The sequence below is a fragment of the Anopheles arabiensis genome, chromosome 2, assembly GCF_016920715.1.
Source record: "Anopheles arabiensis isolate DONGOLA chromosome 2, AaraD3, whole genome shotgun sequence".
Classification (NCBI taxonomy): domain Eukaryota; kingdom Metazoa; phylum Arthropoda; class Insecta; order Diptera; family Culicidae; genus Anopheles; species Anopheles arabiensis.
In genome coordinates this window covers 63,845,260-63,871,391 of record NC_053517.1, presented here as the reverse complement: position 1 = coordinate 63,871,391, position 26,132 = coordinate 63,845,260, and the positions used below count along the sequence as shown (strand labels likewise).

The 26,132-nt window shown below is 41.0% G+C and overlaps 2 protein-coding genes across 2 annotated transcripts in view; one reads left to right on the top strand and one right to left on the bottom strand.

The window, feature by feature from the left end:
- Positions 1 to 26,132, top strand: part of LOC120893430 — a 69,183-nt gene that overhangs the window by 25,699 nt on the left and 17,352 nt on the right. The window contains exons 3-9 of the mRNA XM_040295306.1: positions 7,126 to 9,297; positions 9,340 to 11,614; positions 11,695 to 11,820; positions 16,593 to 16,712; positions 16,802 to 16,962; positions 17,065 to 18,048; positions 18,163 to 18,227. Of these exons, the coding sequence (XP_040151240.1) occupies positions 7,126 to 9,297; positions 9,340 to 11,614; positions 11,695 to 11,820; positions 16,593 to 16,712; positions 16,802 to 16,962; positions 17,065 to 18,048; positions 18,163 to 18,227 (5,903 nt within the window). The remainder of the gene's footprint in view (positions 1 to 7,125; positions 9,298 to 9,339; positions 11,615 to 11,694; positions 11,821 to 16,592; positions 16,713 to 16,801; positions 16,963 to 17,064; positions 18,049 to 18,162; positions 18,228 to 26,132) is intronic.
- Positions 18,219 to 21,072, bottom strand: LOC120908444. Its single transcript, XM_040319424.1, has 2 exons — positions 19,650 to 21,072; positions 18,219 to 19,404 (listed from the first exon to the last, which is right to left on the bottom strand). The coding sequence occupies exons 1-2, from the start codon at positions 20,862 to 20,864 to the stop codon at positions 18,682 to 18,684; spliced, it is 1,938 nt and encodes a 645-aa protein (XP_040175358.1). The 5' UTR covers positions 20,865 to 21,072; the 3' UTR covers positions 18,219 to 18,681.

The window sequence follows — 26,132 nt, the reverse complement described above, 5'->3', positions numbered from 1 at the left end:
TCCAAACAAACCCTCACAATCTTCATCTTTTTGGCGTAACAACCTTCGTGGTCTTTCAGTCCTGTGGCTTTCGAGATTTAGTCTAATATTCTTTCTTTGCTATGGAAGGACGGTATGGTTGGATATCTATTCTGATTCGAAGAAGCGCACAAATCTGTCAAATGTTATTCATTTCTTAAAAATCAGTATTCAACACAAGTTCTCAATTGGGTTCAAGCATAGAACAATATGAAATTGTTGCTTTTCGAATCATCTGTTATGAGGAGAATCGTGAGGTACGCCGAGCGGTCACCAAATAATCTATGCGCCGCAACAAAATTTGCGCGAGCTACCGTAAAATCCAAAGGTGGCTAAGAGCAATCCAAACGTAGCTGAAAACGATTCAGACGAAGCTGAAAACGATTCAGACGTAGTTGATTGCGATCCATTCTCATAGATTGCGATCCATAGCAACCGGATAAATATTCAGAGGAAAGTGAGAACAGGTGTATTTAGTGACCGCTTGGCGTACCTCACGATTCACATCATAACAGACGATATGAAAAGCAACAATTTCACATTGTTCTATGTTTGAACCCAATTGAGAGCTTCTCATTGAATTCTGAAACCCCATTTTTAAGCAATGAATAACATTTGACAGATTTATCGGCTTCTATGCATCAGAATAGATTCCCAACCAGACCGTCATGTCATGAAAAAGAAGAAGATTGTGCATGTTTGTTTGGAAAAGTTTGGTCAAATAATCAATAAAGTATGAATGGTGATGTAAGCTTCACATAAAAAAGTGATTAGATTTTACAGTTGAATGCATTAATGGTTTAGTTCTGTCCTTGCGATGCAAATGTGTCCCGCGGTCACCGAATAAACGGTGCGCCAAAACGAAATTTGCGCGAGCTACCGTAAAATCCAAAGGTAGCTGAGAGCGATCCAAACGTAGCTGAAAACGATCCAAACGTAGCTGACAACGATTCAGACGTAGTTGATTGCGATCCATTCTCATGGATTGCGATCCATAGCAACCGGATAACGATTCAGAGGAAAGTGAGAACAGGTGTAAATCGATCTGAGTTTCCATCGTACAGGTCGCGCTGTTTATTGTTAGGGCTTGATATTTTGGAGAATCGTAGAAAAGTGGGGTTATTCATGTTTAAATTGTTGACTGGACCCATCGATGTTCCTTACTTGTTGTCCTCGCTAAATGTTTACGTTCCAAGTAGAGTTTTGAGACCCCGACGAATTTTAGTCATTGACCACCGCTCTCGTATTGTTGCTTAGTATGACTAAATTTTTAATGATTACTATAGTGTTGTCGATCTGTTCTTTAATTTTCCCAAATGCTCTAAAATTTTGCTCTGCACAAGTATAGTTGTAGGTCAAGGCTTAAGCATTGTATGTAGGCTACGGAAGCCAGATGTGATTAATGAAGTAAATAAATAATTAAATAAATAAATAGATAGATAAATAAATAAATAAATAAATAAATAAATAAATAAATAAATAAATAAATAAATAAATAAATAAATAAATAAATAAATAAATAAATAAATAAATAAATAAATAAATAAATAAATAAATAAATAAATAAATAAACCATGTGTTCAATAACTCCAAATACATACATCATGACGCGATGTTTAAAAAAATCTAAGTTTAATTTCTACAGCGCTACAACCGAGCGGTCCATAACTGCATGCAATACTCAATAGCTGTTTTGTACCCTTCTCCTGAGCGTTTCAAATACAGGGGCCCTTTCCGTTTTAAGTTCGTAGGCTGAAATTTCAGCCTGTCAACTGTTTGCATTGTGTAGCAGTTTTCGAGTAGCTATCTAAGTAGGAATAATATACAGGTGGGCTTATCCCAAGGTGTATGAATTTCGAAAGCTGTTTTTTTATCGCTTCTGCTTCTGAATGAACATTTTAAGAGTATTTTATGTATTCGTCAAGCCTGCAGAAAGCTTGTTCAAGCAAAAGTTTTCACCCGTTCTGTTAAAAAGTGATGATTTGGTTATAAAAACATGCTATGAGACCAGCTAGACTACATTCACTTAGATTATGGATCCATCACCTGATTTCTTTAATGCACCTTGGGATAAATGTAAACACCACCTTGTTTTGCCATTGTTTCGAGCAGATATTCGAATCTAATTCTAGCTTTGGGGCTAGAATAATCTAGACTGAAAATTGCACGCTAGTTTTATGCGTGATTTTGTATAGAGTGTTTACATGATTTCAGCCTCCAACTGTCAAACTCTATACAAAAATCTGACTAGAATCGTGAAGGGCCCCACAGTCAGAATTTAATAGTTGAACGTTTTTTAGTTGGTGTGCTTTTTAGTTGAACGCTCAATAGTTGGCTGACAGTTCAATTAACAAACATGCATTATTTGTATGAGAAACCCGGTTTTTGAAAAAATTAAAAATTTAAAAATTCATCCATCACTAGTATGTATTCCTACATGTCACCAATGAACCCTTTTTGAGAATAAATTGTATCGCAATATAGGTGTTACTGGTCTGTAAGAGTTGGGCAAAACGCACAAAAAAGCGGGACTCGGTCCGGACGATTCCAACAAATTTCGGACCCAGTTCCGAAGGGTAGGTTCAATCCGACAAGCCGGAACCGCCCGGAATCGTTGGAATCGTCGGAATCGTCGGAATCGTGCGGAGTCGTTGGAACCGTCCGGAATCGTCTGGATTCGACCGGAATTGACCGGAATCGCCCGGAATCGCCCGGAATCGCCCGGAATCGCCTGGAATCGCCTGGAATCATTCGGAATCGTCTGGAATCGTCAGAATTCCATTTCATTTCATGTCATTTATTCAGTGCATAGCCTAATACAAATAGATACAAACAGTAACATAAGAAGCTAGCGTGCATGTCGAACGATATTGAGGAAATCAGTGCGCGACATTCCTGGCTTAAATGTACGACAGACAGCATTGACATATGCGCGGCGGCCGGAACGTCCTTGAATCGTCTGGAATCGTCGGAACAGTCGGAATCGACCGGAATCGGCTCTACTATTCACTACTATCGATTGACTACGATTCCGAATGATTCCGGTCGATTCCGGGCGATTCCTACCGACTTCGGTCGATTCCGACTGTTCCGACGATTCCGGACGATTCGAACGACTCCGCACGATTCCAGACGATTTCAGACGATTTCGGATGATTCCGGACGATCCCGGGCGATTCCGACGATTCCGGACGATTCCGACGATTCCGGACGATTCCGACGTATCCGGACGATTCCGGCAGATTCTGGAAGATTCCGGACGATTCCGGACGATTCCGGTGGAACTAGCGATTCCTTCTCTCTGGAATCGGAATCGGAATCATACTTGCCGGAACCGGAGCGGAACCGTGGGTGCGATCCGCAGAACCCATCTCTAGTCTGTATATCCGATGCGGAATCCGCTCATAACAGCGCACCATATTGCTGCTGTGAGTTATTCGCAAGGCATTTTGTTCATTATTCTTGCAATACTATCGAGATCACTGTAGATAAGAAAAATTTTGCACTTCATAAATTGAAATCATCTTTTCCACCAGGCCCTGATGGTATACCGTCTTGTGTCTTAAATATGCATTGTTGTATTTGTTCCACTTTTGCAGCGGCTTTTCTACAGATCTTTCAAAGAAGGATGTGTTCCAGCCATTTAGAAATCTGCGTGGATATGTCCCGTGTATAAAAATGGGGATCGTTCAGTAGCTTCTAATTATCGTGGTGTGTCCATAATCTGTGCTATGTCTAAAGTATCCGAGTCTCTTGGAAATTCAATTATCCTACCGTGCGTCACTAGTTACATATCCCATCACCAGCATGTTTTATGACTAAACGCTCTACGACGACCAATCTTATGTGTTTTACTAAGGAACTTATGTCACATATTGTGTGTAAAGTCAAGTAGATGTTATATACACTGATTTCAAAGCAGCGTTTGACAGCATAACTGTTAAGCAAAAATAGATAAACTTGGATTCAGAAAATCCATTGTATCCTGGTTTAGTTCTTTCCTCTCCGTCAAAAGTTATCCTGTTCGATTGGAAGCATCTGTCTCCTCGTCCTTTTTGGGTTTGTCCGGTGTTCCTCAGGGAAGTTCTATTAGCCCAATACTCTTAATCTTGTTTGTAAATGATTGTCCCACTGACGGACATTTGTTATTTGTTGACGATATTAAGATATTTTTGCCCATCCCATGTCCACGCCCGACGACTGCCACTCTCTCCAAAACATCCCGAACTCATTTTGTTCCTAATTCTTCCTAAATGAGGTGTTGTTTCATTTGGACGTTCTTTTTCGAAGATGTCCTTCAATTATTCATTTTGTGGCTCCCAAATTAGTAGACTGTCTTGCATTAAGGATCTGAGTGTATAGCTGGACGAGGGTATCACCTTTAATGATCATTTAAACTTCGTCATTACCAAAGCCAATAGAGCGCTGGGCCTAATAATGCGTATGGCTTCCGAGATACGTGATCCTCTCTGTTTGAAGGCACGGTATTGTTGCTGGGTTCGTTCGGTATTGGACTATGCCTACGTAGTGTAGACTCCTGCTGAAAGTATCGCTATACAGAGATTAGAGAGGGTGCAGGGGAAATTCACGCGGGTCGCAGTGCGTAGATTTATTCGCGGTTATAGCACTACTGTAACGTCCTATCCTCTCCGCTGCAGACTATTGGGCCTAACAGACATTAAATCTCGCCATTCAAATGCGCAGTACTACTTCATTGCTAGTCTCCCTTCTTATGAACTTGACGTTCCCTCTCTCCTTTCTTCCCTTCCGCTTTATGTTCCATCGCGTCGTTTGCGTCATAGACCTCCGATTTTCATCCCTCTTCGCCGTTTGGCTTTCGCTCAAAACGATCCCTGGCTTAGATCATGTGCTTCTTTCAACTTTAATCATAGGCTTTTCGATTTCCATTTACCGTTATCAACATTCCGTACACGTATGTTTGACAACTCCTAGATTGTCCTTCCTGTGCAAGTTTTTTTTTACTTATTTATATTTCCCTCTTAGTCCTTGTTTTCTCTATTCCTATTTAAGAAACTGAATATTGTGAAATCCGTGGAGACAGACAATTAATCAAATAAATAAATTAAAAAAAAAACTCCAAATATGTGGAGCAGTATTAATAGATTAACAAAAGGCCACAACTGTGTACATACAAAAACACTTATAGACATAATGAGCATATCTAACCTTTCTAACATATGGACTTACGCTTTTCTAAGAAACAAACATCTGTAAATAACAAGCAATAACAACTCACAAAATATGCTAGTAACGGATGGAGACAAGGGGATGTCACATTACCCATACTATATTTAACATGTACACCAAAGATAAACAGAAACCCATACACGAAACACACCCATTTAATTCAATAATTCAATATACAGACGATTTTGTCATCCTCAGCGATGGAACAAATGAACAGGAATTACAAGCAAACCGCCAGAGAGCACTAAACGCGTTCACCAAAATAGTGGAATCGTTAAGACTAACCATAAATATATCAAAAACGAAATACATTTTCTTTGAAAAAAAAAAACAATTAAATTAAATATATTAATATGTTGTTAAAAAACCAACAATAAAGATATCCTAAAACAAAACAAAAACACTAGAATACATATACAAAAATAATAATGACAAACCAACCATTTTGACTGACGGAAGTTCGTCCATAAAAACAACAATTGTTATTAAAAAGCACTAAAAAGGGTGGTAGAATTAAAAATTGAAAGATCAATCATATATACAGATAGTCTAACTTCTTGCACTGTTCTAAGCAAAATTTCCTAGGACACACAAATTGAGGATATATTTTATAATATCTTAAACATGCAAACAGAACAAATACTCGAATTGGATGGATCCGTTCATACTTAGGAATAAAAGGGAACGACATTGTAGACGATTTAGTGAAAAAAGGATACTATATCAAACACGACAAAAAGAACAAAATCAGATACACGCAATCAATATATTCAAGAATGAAATTATAGACAAAACACAAACATGGTTTAAAAATACTGCACAGTCAAAAGGAAAAAAATCTTGTGCTTTCAAAATGAATTTAAAAAAGAAATATGGCCCAAACACATGCAACTAAAAGGCAATGAAATAAATACTATAAATCAAACAATATCAGGACACGACTGCTCAGAATATTGGCTCAGCATTTTCAAAATAACAGAAAATGGATCATGTGTAATATGCCTCACACCAGAAACAGGAAGACACAAAATTTTCGATTCAATTTCATGAGTATTTTTACAAGATGCATAGAAATCTCTATGACACAAACAGAAACAGAGGGTAAACATAACAAATAACCAGAAAAAATATTACTTATTAAAAAGAAAGAAACAAATAGAACACAACACTAAAATTCTTTCTCCACAAATATATGAACAATTCGTAATTAAACAATATGATCAGTAAAAAAACAAGTAACAACATCACTACTCGCAAACATAAATGATTATATTAAATTAAATTAAATTAAAAACCATAGAAAGAGAACTTGTAGGAAAAAGCACCTAAAGAAAACAAACCGAATGCCGCCCAGTAGAAGGCAGACAAAAATACTATACAGTACAATACAACAAAAAAAAAAAAAAAAAACAGGAGGAAACGTGCACCATTCCGATACTATGCGAAGAAAAGACTAAGCAACTAACGACATAACATAAACCAACCTGGACCTGAAATGTGATATGATACAGTACAGTACCACTCTCATACTCAGATGATACGTCTGTGATTATACCTCCCAAAAGAGAGTATAGGACGATGTAATTCATCAACCTAAAAGAAGAAGAAGGCACGCGATTAGCATTGATCCCTTAAGATGTTAGTAAGGTCCAAACTTAAACTTGTTTGTAATGGAATGTAGTATGTGCAATATTAATGAATTCAGAACGTCCTCCTTCATTATTTGATTGTCCAATGCCTTAATACACTACATCACTTTATTCGAACATTGTTTTTTTTTTTTCTATTTGTACATAACTAAACAAGAGCCATTCATATGCTAATGCAATGATAACGCGTATACATTTTTGAAATCGCCTAATGCTAATTTCTATGTTACCATTTTTTCATGTTTTTTAGGACGGCTGATGCGACGCAGGGTTATAGTAAGGGAGGAGGACCGTCATCTTCACAAACAGTGCCTCGATCCGCGGCTAGTCCATTATCTCCACCAAGGCCAGGCCCGGGAGCCGCTGGTGCCGCAAATTATCCATCGTTTGGTGGTGCTCCGGCGAGAGAATCACCTCTGCGATATGTGCAAAATAATTCGTATGTTCCTGCCTTTATTCGAGATGCGAGCCCATTCAGCCGTGTTCCACAGGTACAGCAAATCGTCACTGAGTACCGGCAAGCGGTTCCTTCATCGGTTACCGGCGGAACAAGCGTGGTGCCCAATAGCATAGTCGTCTCTCCTTCTATCAGCATTGTCAACAATATGGATGTGGGACCGTTACATTCGGCATCACATCACATTCAGCAGCAACAACAGCAGTCGCAACAATCACAACAGTCCCAACAGTCACAGCTGCTCCAACAACAACAATCGCAGAACCAACAGCAGCTTCATCATCAGTCTCCGCAGCCGCAACAGCAATCACTGCAGCAACAACAGTCGCAGTTGGAGGAACAGAAATCACTGCAGCAACAGTCGCAGTTGGAGCAACAGCAATCACAGCAGCAGCAACAATCGCAGCAACAGCAGAAACAGCAGTCTCAGCAACAACAGCAGCCACAGCAACAACAGCAGCCACAGCAACAACAGCAGCCACAGCAACAACAGCAGCCACAGCAACAACAGCAGCCACAGCAACAACAACAGCAACATTCGCAGAAATTTTTGCAACCACTACAGCATCATTTGCAACATCAGCATCCAAAGCAGGAAGAGTCGCAGTCACTACGACCACAGGAACAGCAGCTCCGTCAGCCGCAACCGCAGCCGAAGCTGGAGCCGCGGCAGCAGACGCTTCCACAGTCGCAGACGCAGACGCAGTCGCAGTCGCAGTCGCAGGAAGAGCCACAGTCGCAACCACAGCCAGAGTCACAGCCGCAACCAGAGCCACAACCACAGTCTCAACCACAGTTACAGTCGCTGTCGCAGCCAGAGCCACAACCACAATCTCAACCACAGTTACAGTCGCTGCCGCAGCCAGAGCCACAGCCGCAGTCTCAATCACAGTTACAGACCCAAGAACAGGCACAGCCGCAGTCTCAACCACAGGCACAGCCACAGGCACCGGCACAGGCACCGGCACAGGCACAGCTACAGCCACAGGCACCAGGACATGTACAGGTACCGGCACAGGTACATGTACAGGTACAGGCACAGGCACAGCCGCAGTCTCAACCACAGGCACAGGCGCAGACACAGACACAGGCACAGCCAGGGCCACAGAGCCAGGCACAGGCACAGCAACAGTCACAGCAGTCGAAGTCGGAAGCGCAGTCACATTCGCAGCCTCAGTTAGAGGTGCAATCCTTGTCGCAACCGCTGTTGCAATCGCTGTCGGAGACTCAGATGCAGACGCAGTCCCAGTCAGAAACTCAGACGCATACGCAGCCTATTTCGCAGCCGAAGCCGCATTCGCAGACGCAAATGCAACAGCCGTCGCAACTAAAACCGCAGTCTCGGTCGAAACCGGAGTCGCAGTCTAAGTCTCAGTTAGAGTCGCTAACGTATACGCTGCCGCAGATACAATCTCCACCAGAACAACAGTCGCAATCACAAAAACCACTCAAAGAGCAACAAGAACAACAACAAGAGCAACAAAAACAGCAGCAGCAGGCGCAGCAGGAGCAACAACAACAACAGCAGCAACAGAAATCACAAGTGCAACAACAGCAACGGCAACAACCGCAACAACATCAACCTCAGTCGCCACAACAACCACAGCAACCACAGGAGCCACAGCAATCACAAGAGCCACAGCAATCACAGGAGCCACAACAGTCTCAACAGCCACAGGAGCCACAAGAGCCACATCAACCACAGGAACCACAAGAGCCTCATCAACCACAGGCGTCTCAACAACCACAGGAGCCACAACAGTCTCAACAGCCACAGCAGCCACAGCAGCAACAGCAGCCACAGCAGCCACAGCAGCCACAGCAGCCACAGCAGCCACAGCAGCCACAGCAGCCACAGCAGCCACAGCAGCCACAGCAGCCACAGCAGCCACAGCAGCCACAGCAGCCACAGCAGCCACAGCAGTCACAGCAGTCACAGCAGTCACAGCAGCCACAGCAGCCACAGCAGCCACAGCAGCCACAGCAGCCACAGCAGTCACATCAGTCACAGCAGCCACAGCAGCCACAGCAGTCACAGCAGTCACATCAGTCACAGCAGCCACAGCAGCCACAGCAGCCACAGCAGCTACAACAGCCACAGCAGCCACAGCAGCCACAGCAGCCACAGCAGCCACAGCAGCTACAACAGCCACAGTCGTCACATCAACCACAGCAGCAACAACAGCCAGAATTGCCTGAACTGCCACAGCAGCAACAACAATCACAGCAGCCACAGCAGCAACAGCAGCAACAGCAGCAACAGCAGCCACAGCAGCAACAGCAGCAACAGCAGCAACAGCAGCAACAGCAGCAACAGCAGCCACAGCAGCAACAGCAGCAACAGCAGCAACAGCAGCAACAGCAGCAACAGCAGCAACAGCCACAACAGCCACAACAGCCACAACAGACTCAACAGACACAGCAGCCTCAGCAGCCTCAGCAGCAACAGCAAAAACAGCAGCAACAGCAGCCACAGCAGCCACAGCCACAACAGCAACAGCCCCAGCAGATGCAGCTACAGCAAGCACAACAGCCACTGCACCCAAAGCTTGCAAAGCAATCACAGCACCTACAACTGCCACATCAGCCACATCAGCAACATCAACCACAGGCGTCTCAACAACCACAGCAGCAGTCGCAACAGCAACAGCAGCTACATCAGCCACAGAAACAACTACAGACGCAACTGCAGTTGCAGCAGTCACAGCAGTCACCTCAATCACAGCAGCTGACGCAGCAGCAGCAGTCACAGCGGTTACAGCAACCACAACGGCATCATATGCAGCAACAACAGCAACAGCAACAGCAACAGCAACAACAACAGCAACAGCAACAGCAACAGCAACAGCAACAGCAACAGCAACAGCAACAGCAACAGCAACAGCAACAGCAACAGCAACAGCAACAGCAACAGCAACAGCAACAGCAACAGCAACAGCAACAGCAACAGCAACAGCAACAGCAACAGCAACAGCAACAGCAACAGCAACAGCAACAGCAACAGCAACAGCAACAGCAACAGCAACAGCAACAGCAACAGCAACAGCAACAGCAACAGCAACAGCAACAGCAACAGCAACAGCAACAGCAACAGCAACAGCAACAGCAACAGCAACAGCAACAGCAACAGCAACAGCAACAGCAACAGCAACAGCAACAGCGGCAATATCAGCAGCCACGGCCGCCTCAGCCGCAAACTATTCTAGGGCAACCATCTTCAGTTTCTTCACAACATGTTGGAGGAGGAACCCCCATAATGGTTACATCATTGTCACAGCAACAAATACCCCATCTCCCTCTATTAGTACAGCAGATTCCACAGCAGATGGCGCAACAAACATCAAGGCAACGTATTACTTTGCTCCATCCTTCACCAGATTATCTTCTGCAATCTTCGAGATCAGTAGTCCCAGCGGTAACCGACAGCAATGGACCACCGGCATTTAAAAAGATACGATTAAATGAGGTTGTCGGTTCACAGCATCCGCCGCCAGTTGTTGGCTCCGCTGTGCCACTGCCAATTGGTAGTACTAGCAATGCAACGACGCTGCTGAAGATAGATACTAGGGAATCGCCGGTTGTTATGGTAACTTCGGGAGCATACCATCCGCAAGTGGAAGCTATCTCGCCTACACTGCCCAGTGATCCCATGGAAGAGTTGCGTGCCACAAAGGACGAATTGTTACAACAAATTGCGAAGGTAGATAATGAGATTGACAAGGCGGAAAAGAAGATTGCGTCATTGAAGAAAAAGCAGGAATCGCTCGAGGAAGCATCTGCTAAACCACCGATTGAAGAAAGCTCCTCGGAGGCGCAACCTAAGCACCGCAATTTAGCGCAAAAAATATATGCGGAAAATCGTAAACGTGCCTCCGCAGCTCATGCCGTCCTAAGTACGCTCTGTTCATACGGAGCTGACCCTCTTCCGTTGTATAATCAGCCGACGGATGCGGAAATGTGCCGGGAAATACAAGAACGTCATCGGATGTTTAAGCAACGACTGTTGTTGCACTTCCGGAAGATCAAAACAGAACGTGCCGCAAAGCAGTGCGAGATAACCGAACGTTACGCCCTACTATCGCAGGAATGGACCAAGCGCGTCGATAAGCTAGAGGCGAGCGCCAAGCGTAAGGCAAAAGAGGCCAAGAATCGCGAGTTCTTTGAAAAGGTTTTTCCGGAGCTTCGAAAGCAGCGGGAAGATAAGGAACGATTTAATCGTGTAGGTTCTAGAATAAAATCTGAAGCCGATCTTGAAGAGATCATGGATGGTCTTCAAGAACAGGTAAGTTAACAAATGGATCTTATAGTATTAAATGGTAACCATGAAAATGTTTATTCATACGATTCTTCCGATGTTTTTAGGCCATGGAGGATAAGAAAATGCGCTCATATGCTGTGATTCCACCTTTAATGTTAGACTCCAGACAAAGAAGGCTAGTGTTTAATAACGAAAATGGAGCGCTAATAGACATGGAAACGGAATTTAAGGTAAGAAAAACAAGCAAGATTAGTCGTTTTTTTAGTCGTGCGACAACAATGAGAGAAATTTATAGAGAAATGTTTTTTTTACGAATGAAATATCTGACAGGCAATGTCAAAGGGTTGTGGAGATACAACTTTGGCTTTCGATCATCACCCAAAAAGAGTTTCTTTCGAAGCAAATTCATTCACAAAATTTAAAGGCCGGGCTACATTGATCGTAATCCGTAGTGTAATTTCGATTTTCACTAGCGCATCTGGCGGCGGCTGCTGGAAGCTTTTTTTGGTAATCGAGAGAATGGTCATGCTGAATCTTTTAATTAAGTAGTTTATCCATCGTTTTTTGTCATGAAAATGGATGCAATGCGTGCAGGACATGTGCATCTACTTTTTACAAAACTTTTCTCGTCCGAATTAAGTACAAAACATGGAAAATAACACATTTTCTGGAGCGGCTCCAAATTGTTTGGCAAAATGCTTCGGTCAGCCGCCGCCAGGTGCGCTAGTGAAAATCAAAATTACACTTGCGAGTACGATCAATGTAGCCCGGCCTTAAGAATTGATCAATTTTTTTTTACCAAAAATTAACAAATCAAGCTTTTAAAGGCCGTGCTACATTCATCGTACTCCTTAGTGTAATTTTTGTGATCGAGTACGCCACCTAGCAGCGGCGGGTGGGTGGAGCTAGAGGCTAGTATAATTTATCTGTAAAGGTCGGGGGACATTGGCCTTAAAGGCCGGGCTACATTGATCGTACTCCGTAGTGTAATTTTGATTTTCACTAGCGCTTTTTTTGCACGAAGCTTTTTTTTTATTCATCGAGGGAATGGTCATGCCGGATCTCAAAAATAAGTAGTTTTTCCATTGTTTTTTGTCATGAAAATGGATGCAATGCGTGTAGAATATGTGCATCTACCTTTTTTAAAACTTTTCTGGTCCAATTTAAGTGAAAAACATGGAAAAATAACATATTTTCTAAAGCGGCTCCAAATTGTTTGGCAAAATGCTTCGGTCAGCCGCCGCCAGATGCGCTAGTGAAAATCGAAATTACACTTGCGAGTACGGTGAATGTAGTCCGGCCTAAGGCCATAGTATCCGAAACCGCTCGCGGTCTCGCGCATTCGTCTGCCAGTCCGTTATCCCGGCCTTAATGGCAGACGCCTCCATGGCATCTTGCTACCTCAATTTGGGCCTACCACGCCTCCTCTGTCCTTGTGGACGGCCTAAAAAGACTTTACGAACAGGGTCGTCCTTTTCCATGCGTTCAACATGGCCAGCCCACCGGAGCCTGGCGAGCTTTATACGTTGGACGACAGTGAGGTCGCCGTACATCTCGTATAGCTCGTCATTATAGCGGCTCCTCCATTGTCCTTCTACACATACGGGGCCAAGTATCCTTCTGAGCATCTTCCTCTCGAACGCGGCTAAGATCAGATCAGATTTGGACAGTGTGTATATCTAAGAAGCGTATGTGAGTACTGGTACTATATAGGTACTGTCGTCCGTCGCGACAGGTTTGAGGTGTTTTGAGGTGAACTGATTTTTCAGGCTGTAGAATGACTGGTTGGCAGCCAGCATCCTTGCGCGTAACTCAGCTTCCATGCTATTGTCGTTGTTGACCTTTGACCCAAGATCGGTGAATTGTGGGACGACTTCAAAAGTGCGTTCACCTATCTGCACGTCACGCCTACGTAGATTCTGATTATTTATTGGTAGGCCCGCTGATGTTGCCACCATCAGTTTAGTCTTTGCCTCGTTTATCTGCAATCCGAGGTTCTCTGCCGCCTGCTCGATCTCTTGGTAGGCTTCTGCTACATAGGAGAGCCGCAGATTAATGATGTCTATATCATCAGCGTATGCCAGGATCTGGGTTGACTTATAGAAGATGGTTCCCGTAGTCTCCACCCTCGAGTCACGAATGGCCCTCTCTAGCGCCAGGTTGAATAGGAGACAGGCAAGCTCGTCCCCCTGGCGCAGACCTTTGATGGTAGCAAAAGGTCCTGAAAGCTTTCCATCCACCCTCACCTGGCAAGTGACGTTGGTCATAGTCATTCTAACTAGCCTTATCACTTTGGCCGGGATTCGAAAAGAGCTCATACCGTCATTCAGTTTTACCCTGGCTATGCTATCATATGCGGCTTTGGATGGTATGTGTCGTGTCTGTATTCAGCCATCTTCTCCAAGATCTGCCGCATGGTGAAGATCTGATCAGTGGTTGATTTTCCGTTTCGGAATCCTCTTTGATAGTTTCCGACTATCTCTTCGACGTGCGGGACAAGGCAATCTTGAAGGGTCAGGGAGAATATTTTATAGGCGGTATTCAACACCGTAATACCCCTGTAGTTGTTGCAGTCCAACCTGTCTCCCTTCTTGTATATGGGGTAGATGATGCCGAGAATCCAATCACAAGGCATCGATTCGCTATCCCACACCTCTGTAACGATTTGATGAATCTCGTTTTCTAGTCGTGCACCTCCATTCTTGACCAGTTCAGCTGCAATTCCGTCGGTTCCGGGTGCCTTGTTATTTTTCAGCCGACGGATAGCCTTTCGTGTTTCTTCTATGCTAGGTGGCAGTATCATGACACTATCTGCTAGTGGCGCTTATAGCTGTTCGTTTAACTGGTCGTTGAGTAATTCATCAAAGTACTGAGCCCACCGCGAGAGGACCTCTGGCTGGTTACTAACCAGATCTCCATCCTTGTTGCGACAGCAGGTAACCTTAGGTGCAACATTGTTTCGGTGACCTGCTATCGCTTGGTAAAGTTTTGTGTCGATCCGTACGCCTCTCTGGTTTGCTCGAGTTCCCGCATGTTTTGCTATTCCAAAGCATGCTTCTTGGAGCGGTGAACTCGTTTCTCTTCGCGTCTGAGCCGTGTGTATTCCTCTGCGCATGCCCGCGTTCTATGCCGTTGCTGCATTGCTCGGTATGCAGTATTCTTACGTTCGGTCACTTGTCTGCATTCATCGTCGAACCAGCCAGATTTGGTGTTGCCACGACGTGGTGGGAGTATATTTCTTGCACAGTTTATTATTTTTGTTTTTAGAGCGTTCCACCTCTCGCTCGTAGTTTCATATCTCTTTTCTGGTAGTAGAGACTCTTCTAAAGCGGCTTTGAATTCCTGTTGGACAGTAATGTCCCTTAGAGAGTCCGTGTTGAGCCGAGGCTGCGTGTTTTCTCCGCCCCCATTGGCGCGGGGGCGGGCGATTATACAACGTAGTATCACTAAGCCAACCAAGTAGTTACTGTGCTCATGCAGACTGTGACAGCCAGTGTATTGGCGGTACATTGGCTCCTTACCGACTTTTGCGTTGAAGTCCCCCCGGATGATTATGAGGTCATGTCTAGGGCACGCATTTATGGTTCTAGCGAGGCGGCCGTAAAACACGTCCTTCTCCTCTTCCTCTTTCTCTTCGGTAGGGGCGTGAACGTTTATGAAGCTTATATTATAGAATTTGCCTCGCATGCGCAGGGTGCATAGCTTATCGTTTATTGCCTTGCAATCCATTATTGCGGGTTTCAACCGGGGACCTATGGCGAAATTGCATTGCATCTATTTTCATGACAAAAAAAGATGAAAATACAGTAGAACGTCGATTATCCGGGCAGCTCGGGACCGGGCGGATGCCGGTTAATCGATTTCCACGGATAATGGTTCAAGAAATGTCAAATTCATATAAAATTGTAAAATTTACTGGTTACTAAACCTAAATTTAAATTTAAATTTTTTTTCTAAACTAAATTTTCACTAGAAAATCGAAATTACACTAGCGAGTACGGACAATGTACTCCGGCATTAACATTTGTATGGAAAAACGTGCCAACTTAAAAGCACTTATTCAATAGTTGGCAGGGGATCGAAGTTCAACCAGTGAGTTCAGACTGTATTTAATTTCGGAAGACGGAAGACCTAAGACAGAAGTCCGAAACATATAGTTCGTTCAGCGGATGGCATCAGAATGAAGTTCCGGCATGGATTTTATTACAGGATTTCACACTTTATCTCAAGGACCTTTATCGCGGGACCCTTCCCGAATCTGTCTTAGCCAATGCCAAGACTGCAGTATGATGCTTGAAAACGTTGATGATATCTGAATTCATCAAATGCATTGCTGAATCTGCGGTACATTTCTCGAATACATTGTTCCACGCCGAGAACATGCTGTCCAACAAATTGATTCCACTTATAACCCTTGTGTACATCAGTGTTCTGGAAACGCCAAGTTATTCATTTCGTGTTTTAGCTAATTAAACAATTTAATATTTCACAAATAAAATTATTGCATTAATTTTAATAGAGTAATTTCAAATGAATTTATGGAAATAATTAAGGGAAAACCAAAATACTTGTAGCACTCTTACAATCAAACGTAAGTGTGGGCATTTATGTAAGTCACCTGGGCATTTTTTTATTTAATACCTAGTTTATCAGATATTTGGCATCTTCATCCATGAATACAGGATGTTCTATTCGACAACTATCTTGAAGGAATAGAATTTATTTGGGATTTTATTGAGTTCATTTTTTTAATTTTAAAAATAATTTAAGGAATTTAAAAAATACCTTAGCCATTCTCAAAACGCTTAGCATGACGATTATACATACAAAAATAAAAAAGAAACACATTCTCAGAACAGATATTGCAAATAGCGTTCTTTATGTAGATGTAAAATATTACAATTTTGTGTGCCCATCCCAGTGAAGGGACAAAACATATAAATAAAATATTGAAAATGTATAAAATTTTATAATATATGATTCTTTTATGTGTTTTTTTTAGGAGCGGTTAAGTTTGAATGTGTGGACATCTGGTGAAAAGGAAATTTTTCGAGAAAAGTTTTTGCAGCATTCGAAAAATTTCGGCACAATTGCTGCTAGTTTGGACAGGAAAAGTGCGCAGGTATGAATGACAGATGAATGAATTTTCATTCATGTAAAAAAACAAACAAAAATGTTATAAAAAAAAATTATGTAATATCTTTACTTCAGGATTGTGTGCGATATTACTACCTCAGTAAGAAGACGGAAAATTATAAGCAGTTGTTAAGGAAGTCCCGACAGCGAACAAGAAGCTCTAGAAACCCTCAAAAATCTAACCAGCAGCAAACACAATCAATTGTGGATGCAATGACTACTGGTGTTACAACAAGGTGAGCTTCTTTTGGTTAACTTTTTCATAAGCACGGATGAGAACCTAAATGCTAAATGCTTTAATTTACTAATAAAATATTTTTTTTACTCTTATTTTATAGACTACAACGTGAACAACAACAAAAGACTGTAGGCCGTGATCGTGCCGCGAATTCAACAAATAGTACGATAGGAAGTAATGCGACAGCCAATATTGTCAATGTCACGACAAATCCGTCATCTAACAGTGTTTCCGCAAGCAGTAATAATGGCAGTAGTGGCAATAATATCAACAACAGTAATAATAATAATATTACAAGTACTAACATGATGAGCGACGTCACTAGCACGGGTAATAACGGCAGCATTAATGGTAGTTGTATTACGAATTCTTCGTCCCTATCACCTAGTAGTTATGTGACTGCATCGATCAACGCTTCCTCCGTTACATCTGCATGTAGTGTGAATAGCAGCAACACCTCTAGCAGCAATGACAACAACACCATTGTAATTGACAATGCAACTGAATCGACTTATAACAGTAATAACAGTGCAGTACATGTTAACAGTAGCATTGCTTCTGGTGGAGACGCTGTAGAGGTTTCTACGAAGATAAATGACATAGAATTAAATACATCCACGGGCCCAAATGTATCGAAAACAGGTACGACAACCGTAGAAACAACGGTAACGAATGTATCTTCCGTGACCGATAGGGTGATGGATGATGATACAGGAGTGGATGTATTATCGACGGCATCCTCGAGTAGTGCGAAAGTGAATAGTGGAGCTGGAGTTACTACTTTTACACCATCTACGGGGCATGTAGAGCAAACAGCATCGCATCCATCGGATGAGAAAGCCACTCCTGTTGAAAATAGTGTCGGAGTTTCATGTATTATACCATCTACTACGACTGCATTATCTGGTAGCATTCCGATCAATGGCGTGAAAACTGAATTGTTCTCGTTGAACTCCACGGTTAGTCAACCATTGCCATCCACGGTTGAATTAACGCTTGGCTCTGTGGTTGCGAGTGTTGTAAGCAGCAAACTTGGAAGTGTCAAGGAGGGTGCTCAACACTTTAAAGAAGAAATTAATACTAGGTAAGTAAATATAACACATTTGTTCCGCATAGTATCGCAGAAGCATATTTTATTTGTTGCATATGGAATGTAAATTTTCATCTTGTTAATTGAATGTAATCTTTTCTTTGAAAGCGATTCACGGAACAAGCGTATTGATGAAACTATCAACGAATCTAACAGTGCTGACATTCAAGAAGGTAATTATCTCTTTCATCTGTTGTTTAAATGCTTTGCTTAACAGCAGTAATTATATAGACTTATTATCAATTAATATGACATTTTATCGGCTGGAGTGTAAAAAAATGCGGCAATTTATTAAACAACACAATCTTAGTACATATTGAGAATGAGCTATCGAAGTGTGATTTGATTTCACAACTGATGATAATTACATTGTATTACTTTTTGGATATTTTTTCATCATATAGCTAAGCATAAATGCAATTGTGATCTCAATTAGTAAATCTGAGCTAGAGGTAAAATATATTTGTTTTAGTTTTCCTACTACGTGTTCATAACAGTATGTGATATTTTTGGTCCAAAATATTTGTGATATGTTACTAAAGATGTGAAAATGGCAGAATTATATTTAATGTTACTTTAATTAGTAAGTTTGAGTTTAGTTGCGTCTAAAAGCTCTAATTATGTTTGTCAATGTTGTTCTATTTGATGTAGTGAGTGATCTACATTCGCTAGCAAGTCAGACCGTTTTACTGGTTCAGCGCTAGCTTGTTCCGTTTGTAAAGCTTCATTGTTCTGCTTGGAAACATGTGCAGATGTGTTATGAGATGTAGCGTTTGCACTGTGATTATCATCTTCCTCCTCCGTATGGCACAGTTTTCTATGCTTATGCACAAAATAGTAACTAGGAAACTTGCTACCGCAAGTTTTGCATGGATAATACTGCACATTCATGTCAAGAGGTTTCACTTCTCTTCTGATCGTATTGTTGTTGCTGGTGGAATTTTGGTGTGTACGACGACGTGCATCATATGACCTAGGCTGGGCAGTTACAACTGTTTTAGTTTTTGTCACATCGGAGTATGGTGTCGCTCTGTTGTCTAAGCAAAGAGGTATTAAATGTCTTTTAGCATGCTTTTGATAACAATAATGGGATTTAAAAGAATGCTTGCAATATACGCAAGTGTAGTTTGAATTGCCTTCAGCATCGGTAACATGTTCGACGTTATAGGGTGTTACATCTTCTTGACTGTTTTCATCCTTTGGATCCTTTTCCTGTTGTCCTGCACATGGCGTGGCAGCAACTGTCTGCAGTTGCGTTTGTTGACTTTGAAATTTTTGGCAATTACCGGTCGATGACGATGACGTGCTTTCATACGCGAGCTTTCCAGTGTTACTGATGTTGCGCGCCATCTATGAATGAGTAGGGGAAACTATGTTAGCATTGATTTTGAAATTAACGGTTATTTTGTTTTGAACGGCATTTCAAATCGAATCAAAAGCTTTTTTTGTAATTGAAATGAGTGCTAGTTTAGATAACAGATTAAATATAGCAAATCGATCTAGCTATCACTACATAAATTCAAAATAAATAAATTATTCGAATAATAAACAATCAACGAAAATTATCTGTAGGAAAAGCAACCGATTACTCTTACCTGTTGATGAAATGATGAGGCATATCGTAAAGAGCGAATACTTCGTTTTTTTACATTAGTTTCTGTTTCGGCTAAGTACGGTGCGTCCTCTGTATCAGCACAATCTGTATTGTGGTTATTTGTATTACAACCGTACATGACATTCAACACTCGGCGAAAACGCACAGGTCCATCACAACTAGCAATATCAATAATAACACTGTTTGTACTGTCATTAACATTGTCTTGTTGGGATTTTTGCCGTTTAGTGAAACCAGTCTGAGGGTTACATTTATTCGCAAGGTTCTCATTATCCAATGAACCAGATAGTTCTGCATTATTATGATCTGTATGCTTAAGATCATTTGGTTTAGTTATATTTTCGTCACACATGAAATCAATGTTGTTAACATCAACTTCCAACGCAGAAGTATTTTGAGTTGTTAAGGACGTTCTGCTTTCTTCTTCAAAACGAGTTACACTTATGGGACTTTGTGAAGGAGAGTGAGTTTCATTATCTACCTCTTCTGGATATCTGGGCTGGATATCTATGTCCAGCACGCTAGTCCCAAGACTTCTAAATGGTGCACTCGGTAGAAGATTAATCTGGGATGCGGCAGGTGGTACTATAAAATTCAATCCGATGGTGGCCATTGGTTTGCTTGCAATTGGCCTAACTAATCTTGAAGCTCCGTTGGCTACTGAGAACGTAGGAGCAGCGGTTGGTTCAGTTTTTGCGATGAAAAAATTGCGCTGCAATGGTTCTAAAAGCGTGGTGGAAGTAGATGGGTTGGTAGAACTAGCGGATGAAGAGAGATACGTTCGGCAAAGTTCCAAAGCCCGTGGCATATGTAGTAAATGAGTAGCTAGGAGTACACCAAAAATGTTGTCCATCGAGAGGTCCAGGTACCCGGTGTACATATACGATAGTAACGGAGTAAATTGCTCGGGAGATACGTTTGGCAAATACAACAAACATGTGGTTGTATTAGTAGCAGATAATGCACACAACTCAGATGGTACACCAATAGCTGCCCCATTAGAATGATGTTGCACTCTTCGTAACGAGGCAATTGTGCTGGTATGCTGTGATTCATGCCTTTGAAGAGCAGCGCGAAGATATCCACTGTGTGTAGCTAATACAGATGAATGTGCAGCGAAACGCGTGCTGCAAGGATGTGGTCCTACCTCCAGAACCACATCCGGTGCATTCGGGTTGACCCAAGTCTCCAACATGAGTGCGGAACTTGTCACAAAGGCTTGAAGATATTTCACGAAACACACAGATCACTTAACTTGATTTACTTTTTTTAAATTTTGTAACATAATTTTTCTATCAATATTGAATCACGAATACTGGCGTTGCCAGTTTGAACTTTACTGGATTTGTTTTCCGACCTTACCTCGTTGACGGTTGGCAATGAATTGAATTCGAACGAATGCTTCCTTGGTCATCTTTAGAATGCTCCCCATATTTAATTACGTACGATAGGAGTACCTAGGCACATGTTTTTCCTCTCACAGACTGTAGAGCATGAGATGATCGTAAAAAACGCATACGAGAGATTAATAAACTGTGAGAAAACGAGAAGGCAATAGCTTTATACAATATCGGAGAGAAATAGACATAAAGAGAGAGAAAGATATATAGAGAGAGATAGAGAGGCATGAGAGAGGCAGAGATAGACAGAGATAGAGATACAGAGAGATAGATAGAGAGAGTTAGAGTTGGAGAGCGCTAGAAAGGAGAGAGTAGTATAAGAGTAATAAAGAAATCATTTGACGTTAAAAATCATGTCAGTTATGAATTGGTGCGTACAAATCATACGTAAATAGTGAAGAAACAATGAAAACACATGTTTTGCCAAAGAAATTGCTCATAGTTCGTCGAAGGTTGATAAAAAATAAGCATGCGTCGGTCAAATTTATTATAATACATTACTGTTTATAATGATAGTAATGATTAAGTTTTTCTTAAACAGTTTTTTATGTTAATTGTTTTGAAGAATTTCTTCTTTTTATTGGGGTAATGTCCTGCGTGGACATGCCGGCCTATACAGGCTTTCGAGACTTATTAAATATCACGTAGCCAGATAGTCAGTCCTTGCTTCGATGGGACGGTCCATGTGAGGATTAAACCCACGAAGGGCATGTTGTTGAATCATGCGAGATGACGATTGTACCACGGGACCACCCCTGTTACAACAGCAGTATTGCTCATAGTTCGTCGAACGGTTGATAAAAAATAAGCATGCGTCGGTCAAATTTATTATAATACATTACTGTTTATAATGATAGTAATGATTAAGTTTTTCTTAAACAGTTTTTTATGTTAATTGTTTTGAAGAATTTCTTCTTTTTATTGGGGTAATGTCCTGCGTGGACATGCCGGCCTATACAGGCTTTCGAGACTTATTAAGTATCACGTAGCCAGATAGTCAGTCCTTGCTTCGATGGGACGGTCCATGTGAGGATTAAACCCACGAAGGGCATGTTGTTGAATCATGCGAGATGACGATTGTACCACGGGACCACCCCTGTTACAACAGCAGTATTGATTTTTAATATCAAATTGATATTTAAAAAAAAGTTGATAAAAAAATGGGTTGAATTACTATCATCATCGTTGAGAAGAAAAGCCTTGCTTCTTGGATATCAATTGAGGCAATCGCAAATACCGCTGTTATCATTTGTAGTAAAGAACGCTAGATTGAATGTTTGGTGGTGTGGCTTGGGGTGCAGAAAAAATCGAATCAAGTTGAGAGTATTTGTTTAACAATTTCATCTATGATTTTTTCGCTGACTCGCTCTCCCCGCAATCATATAACTGTCAGAGAGCGCGGGGGAACACATTGCAACCGCAACCAGCCAGCCAGCCAGCCAGCCGGCCAAATTCCTCTTCGTTTGGTGATACCGCAAAAGATGCGTACTTAGATTCGACGAAGGTTGTGGAGAAATGCCGGAACAATCATGTTTTCTAATAGAGGAAAAAAACGCGGTTTTGAGTAAGGGTAAAAAACGAGTCCTCGCCGTAGGGAGAAAATGTATGGTGCTGTTCTGGTGGGTATTTCTATTTTGCGTTTCTGTTTGTATCGCACTTCGCCGTGTCGTGTGCTGCTAGTAGATTTCTATGGTACCGCTGGGAAATAAATGAAACCTGATTTATCTTTTCCCAGTACCGTTAACCGTTTGTGGTTTTCTAAATTAGTGGTCGCTTTCAAAGCATTCCGAATACATAGTAATTTGATTTGTGTAGTTTGAATACAAATCATAATTGTTGGGTTTTCAATCACTCAATCACAAAAATAAATCGAAACCGAAGATGCAATGTGTAAGTGATATGAAATGTCAGTATATAGTTGTTTATTGCATTATGCAGACATTTTTTTTGACATACATTAACCAGTAAGCAATTTGGACAACTATAACATGCGTGATAGTCAAAAATCATCTTCTTAGATTTTTTAAATTGTATTATGTGCTATTGTAATTGCTGTATAAGTTAACTCGAGAATTAGAAAAAAATAATAGTAATGTATTGCTCATAGTTTAGTCTAATGTACTCTTTGCTTTGTAATATTTATTTATTTTTACGAAGATTTTTCTTATACTTCCTGTTCACGAATCGCGCAGCATACATAACAAACCCAACGTTTGTTAAGCTAAAGGGAATTTGTCCTCGTATTTTGTTCTATCGTTCTCCGTAGGTTGTTGCGCCTTTACAAAATGGTATTTTTGGTTAATGGTTTGCAAATAATAAAAACGAAGTGTATGCAAAATTGGCCATCCGTTTCCCTCCTTACGGGTAAAGAGTGGGCCTGCATGTAGTGGTTCGCAGAGTAGGGTACGTCGCTGAAAACGACGAAGCGAGTACGGTTGAAATTTTCCAAAATGACAGTAAATATTTGAAGGTGAATTCGTTTTCTGCGCTGCAACATTGTAATTGTACGTGAGTTTGTATATATTATAATTTAGCGTTTTATTATGATAGTAACAATCCAGTCTTGCGTGATGACTAAGTTATATTTTTTAAAGTAATGTAATATGTATGACGTGTCACACAAAATTAGGGAGTGTAGTTTTAATTATGCTTTAGTTTCATTTATCTAGTAAAATGTTAAATGTTTTTTTATTTATACTTCTACTTCGTTTCTTATCATTGGTATAGATTTTACTTAAAGTTTGTCTAAAAAAGAAGTAACATATCTGCATGTTCTGCACGCCTTATTTTGGCATAAATTATGTTTAAATGCTTCTGCAGTTGTCGATTATTATCTAGTTTTTTATATGTTTTAACGCTTTTGAATCCTTATACTAGCTCCAGTTTTGATTCAGTTTGTGAATGTTTTGGAAACCAATCGTCCCTATTATTATTTTCTTTGATAGTAACAGTTTTGATAGTTTTGGTAGTATTGGGTAAATTTATTTGGGTGGTTATTGTGTGGTTTCGTTTCTTAACTTGCAACCGGAATGAAAGATGGAAAGAGGCGCGTTATGAAACCATACGATCCTACATAGCGCGTACCCAGTACATGCTGATCAACATTTTACACCATGTCGAATGAAACGTTTTATTGTTGTAAAGCTCAATCAGCTCTTAGTGACAGGGAAAAACGAGAAAATATGCGACAAAGATGGTTCAGCTCAGTAATTGTCCTCTACGCGTTTGTAAGTTTCGTTTACTTAAGTCGCTTTTTTATCATCAATTCCCTTTGGAGAATTGAAAAAGCGATAGCCACTCAACACAATCAGGAATGAAGAAAAGTGTAAAAAATGAGTATGTACGGTTACTGGAAAAGGGTGAAATATATCTTTGAGAATTTAAAGGCTCAGAGTAAAAGGGACAGAGGTGATGTGATATGAATAGTGTGAGATAGATAGATAGAGACAATTAAGGAGCACAGGGAAGGCACGGAATGGTGGCATACATATAAAGGACTTGAAAAACGTGGACGTGGAAAAGAAAGGAGCGGCGTCACCGAGAGTATGTACAAAGAACAATCCATTTTTTTATGACATTGTCCTTTCGCTCTCATTTTGCCTTTGTTCATGTTGGTATTTGTGAATATATTAAAAATTAATGCAATTATACTAATTTGTAGATTTTAGGTGAAGGATTTTTTCTTGTGGTTCGTAGCGATCTCGGTTAATTTGTTGGTACTTCGGAATCTCTCCTATCTGTGACCGAACTAGAACTAGTGTCGGTTTCCCTTAAATTTTTTATCCATGTTTTGGCTATGAACTGTTTTTTTAAATGATTTTTTAATGATAGTTCTTCATGTTTTCTTTGTATCTTCAAGGATGTTTAATAAAATAAGAAAAAAAACATCGCTTTATTTTAAGCGTGATTCTAAAAAGTTGAACATTTAGAAATAACATAAAGATTATTAGTATTTGGTGGTTTTGGAGTTTGCAATACTGGGCTGTGTGTTTTGTAGTTTTTCTCATGTTTTACGATGGAGATGTTAAAATTCTTATTTGTAATGGCGACTAAACTGTTTTTTCTTCTTCTTAAATTTTGTAGCAAAGGTCGTAGCAAAGGTTAAAACATCATAGCGTAAGGCCGGGGTACATTGTCCGTACTCGCTAGTGTAATTTCGATTTCACCTAGCGCATCTGGCGGCGTCTGATCGACGCTTTTTTGCACAACATATTTACAGGGTGGCCACTCAATCGGGAAAACCGGGGAAAATCTGGAATTAGGCGGGCATTTTATTTTTCCGGGAAAACCGGAACCATTTTAAATTAACGGGATACTTTGTATATTGTTCCCAATTTATCACAGGTCAGCAACATCACACCAATGTGTATCGACAACATTTTCCGTTTCTCACATATGGTATGCAATATATGTACTTCTCATTCGCACTGGTGCAATACCTACACAGCAAATTTTCTAAGTTTGCTTCAGTAATATTTTTTAGTGAAAGCTATTCAGTAATAGATAGTTTTGCTGAATTTCAGCATTAATGTCATATTTTTACTGGTTTTCAGTCAAACAATTTACTTAATGCATTTCAGTAATACAAATTTTACTGAAAATCAGCAAAATAAGTGTCAAATTTGTCCTTTCACTGGATATCAGTAAAACAAATTATTGAAAACGCAGCAATACAGTCTATCAAACCGACCTGTCAGTCAGTCAGCCTCAAAACAAAACATGCGATGCCCGCTTGGTCGTGATGAACAAAAAGATGATTTGGTAGGCGCTTACAGGCACCGCGATAAAATTTCAGGTGAGATTTCGGCTTGCGGGATTAATTTGAATGAATTTACGGCCGTGTTGGTGTGTCAAATCTGTGCTGCACTTGCTGAAATTTCGTGATAAGCGTGAGTGCTAACCGTAGCATCAAACTTGGGTCGAAAAAATACAGTTTAAATCTGTATCAAACTCAATGAAACATGAATGAACATGAGCTGAACGGACTGCCTCCCTATGTATCAATAAAAACCTTAATTTGAATGTTTTTTCGCTACTTTTTAATCGCTATCAATTACTGAACA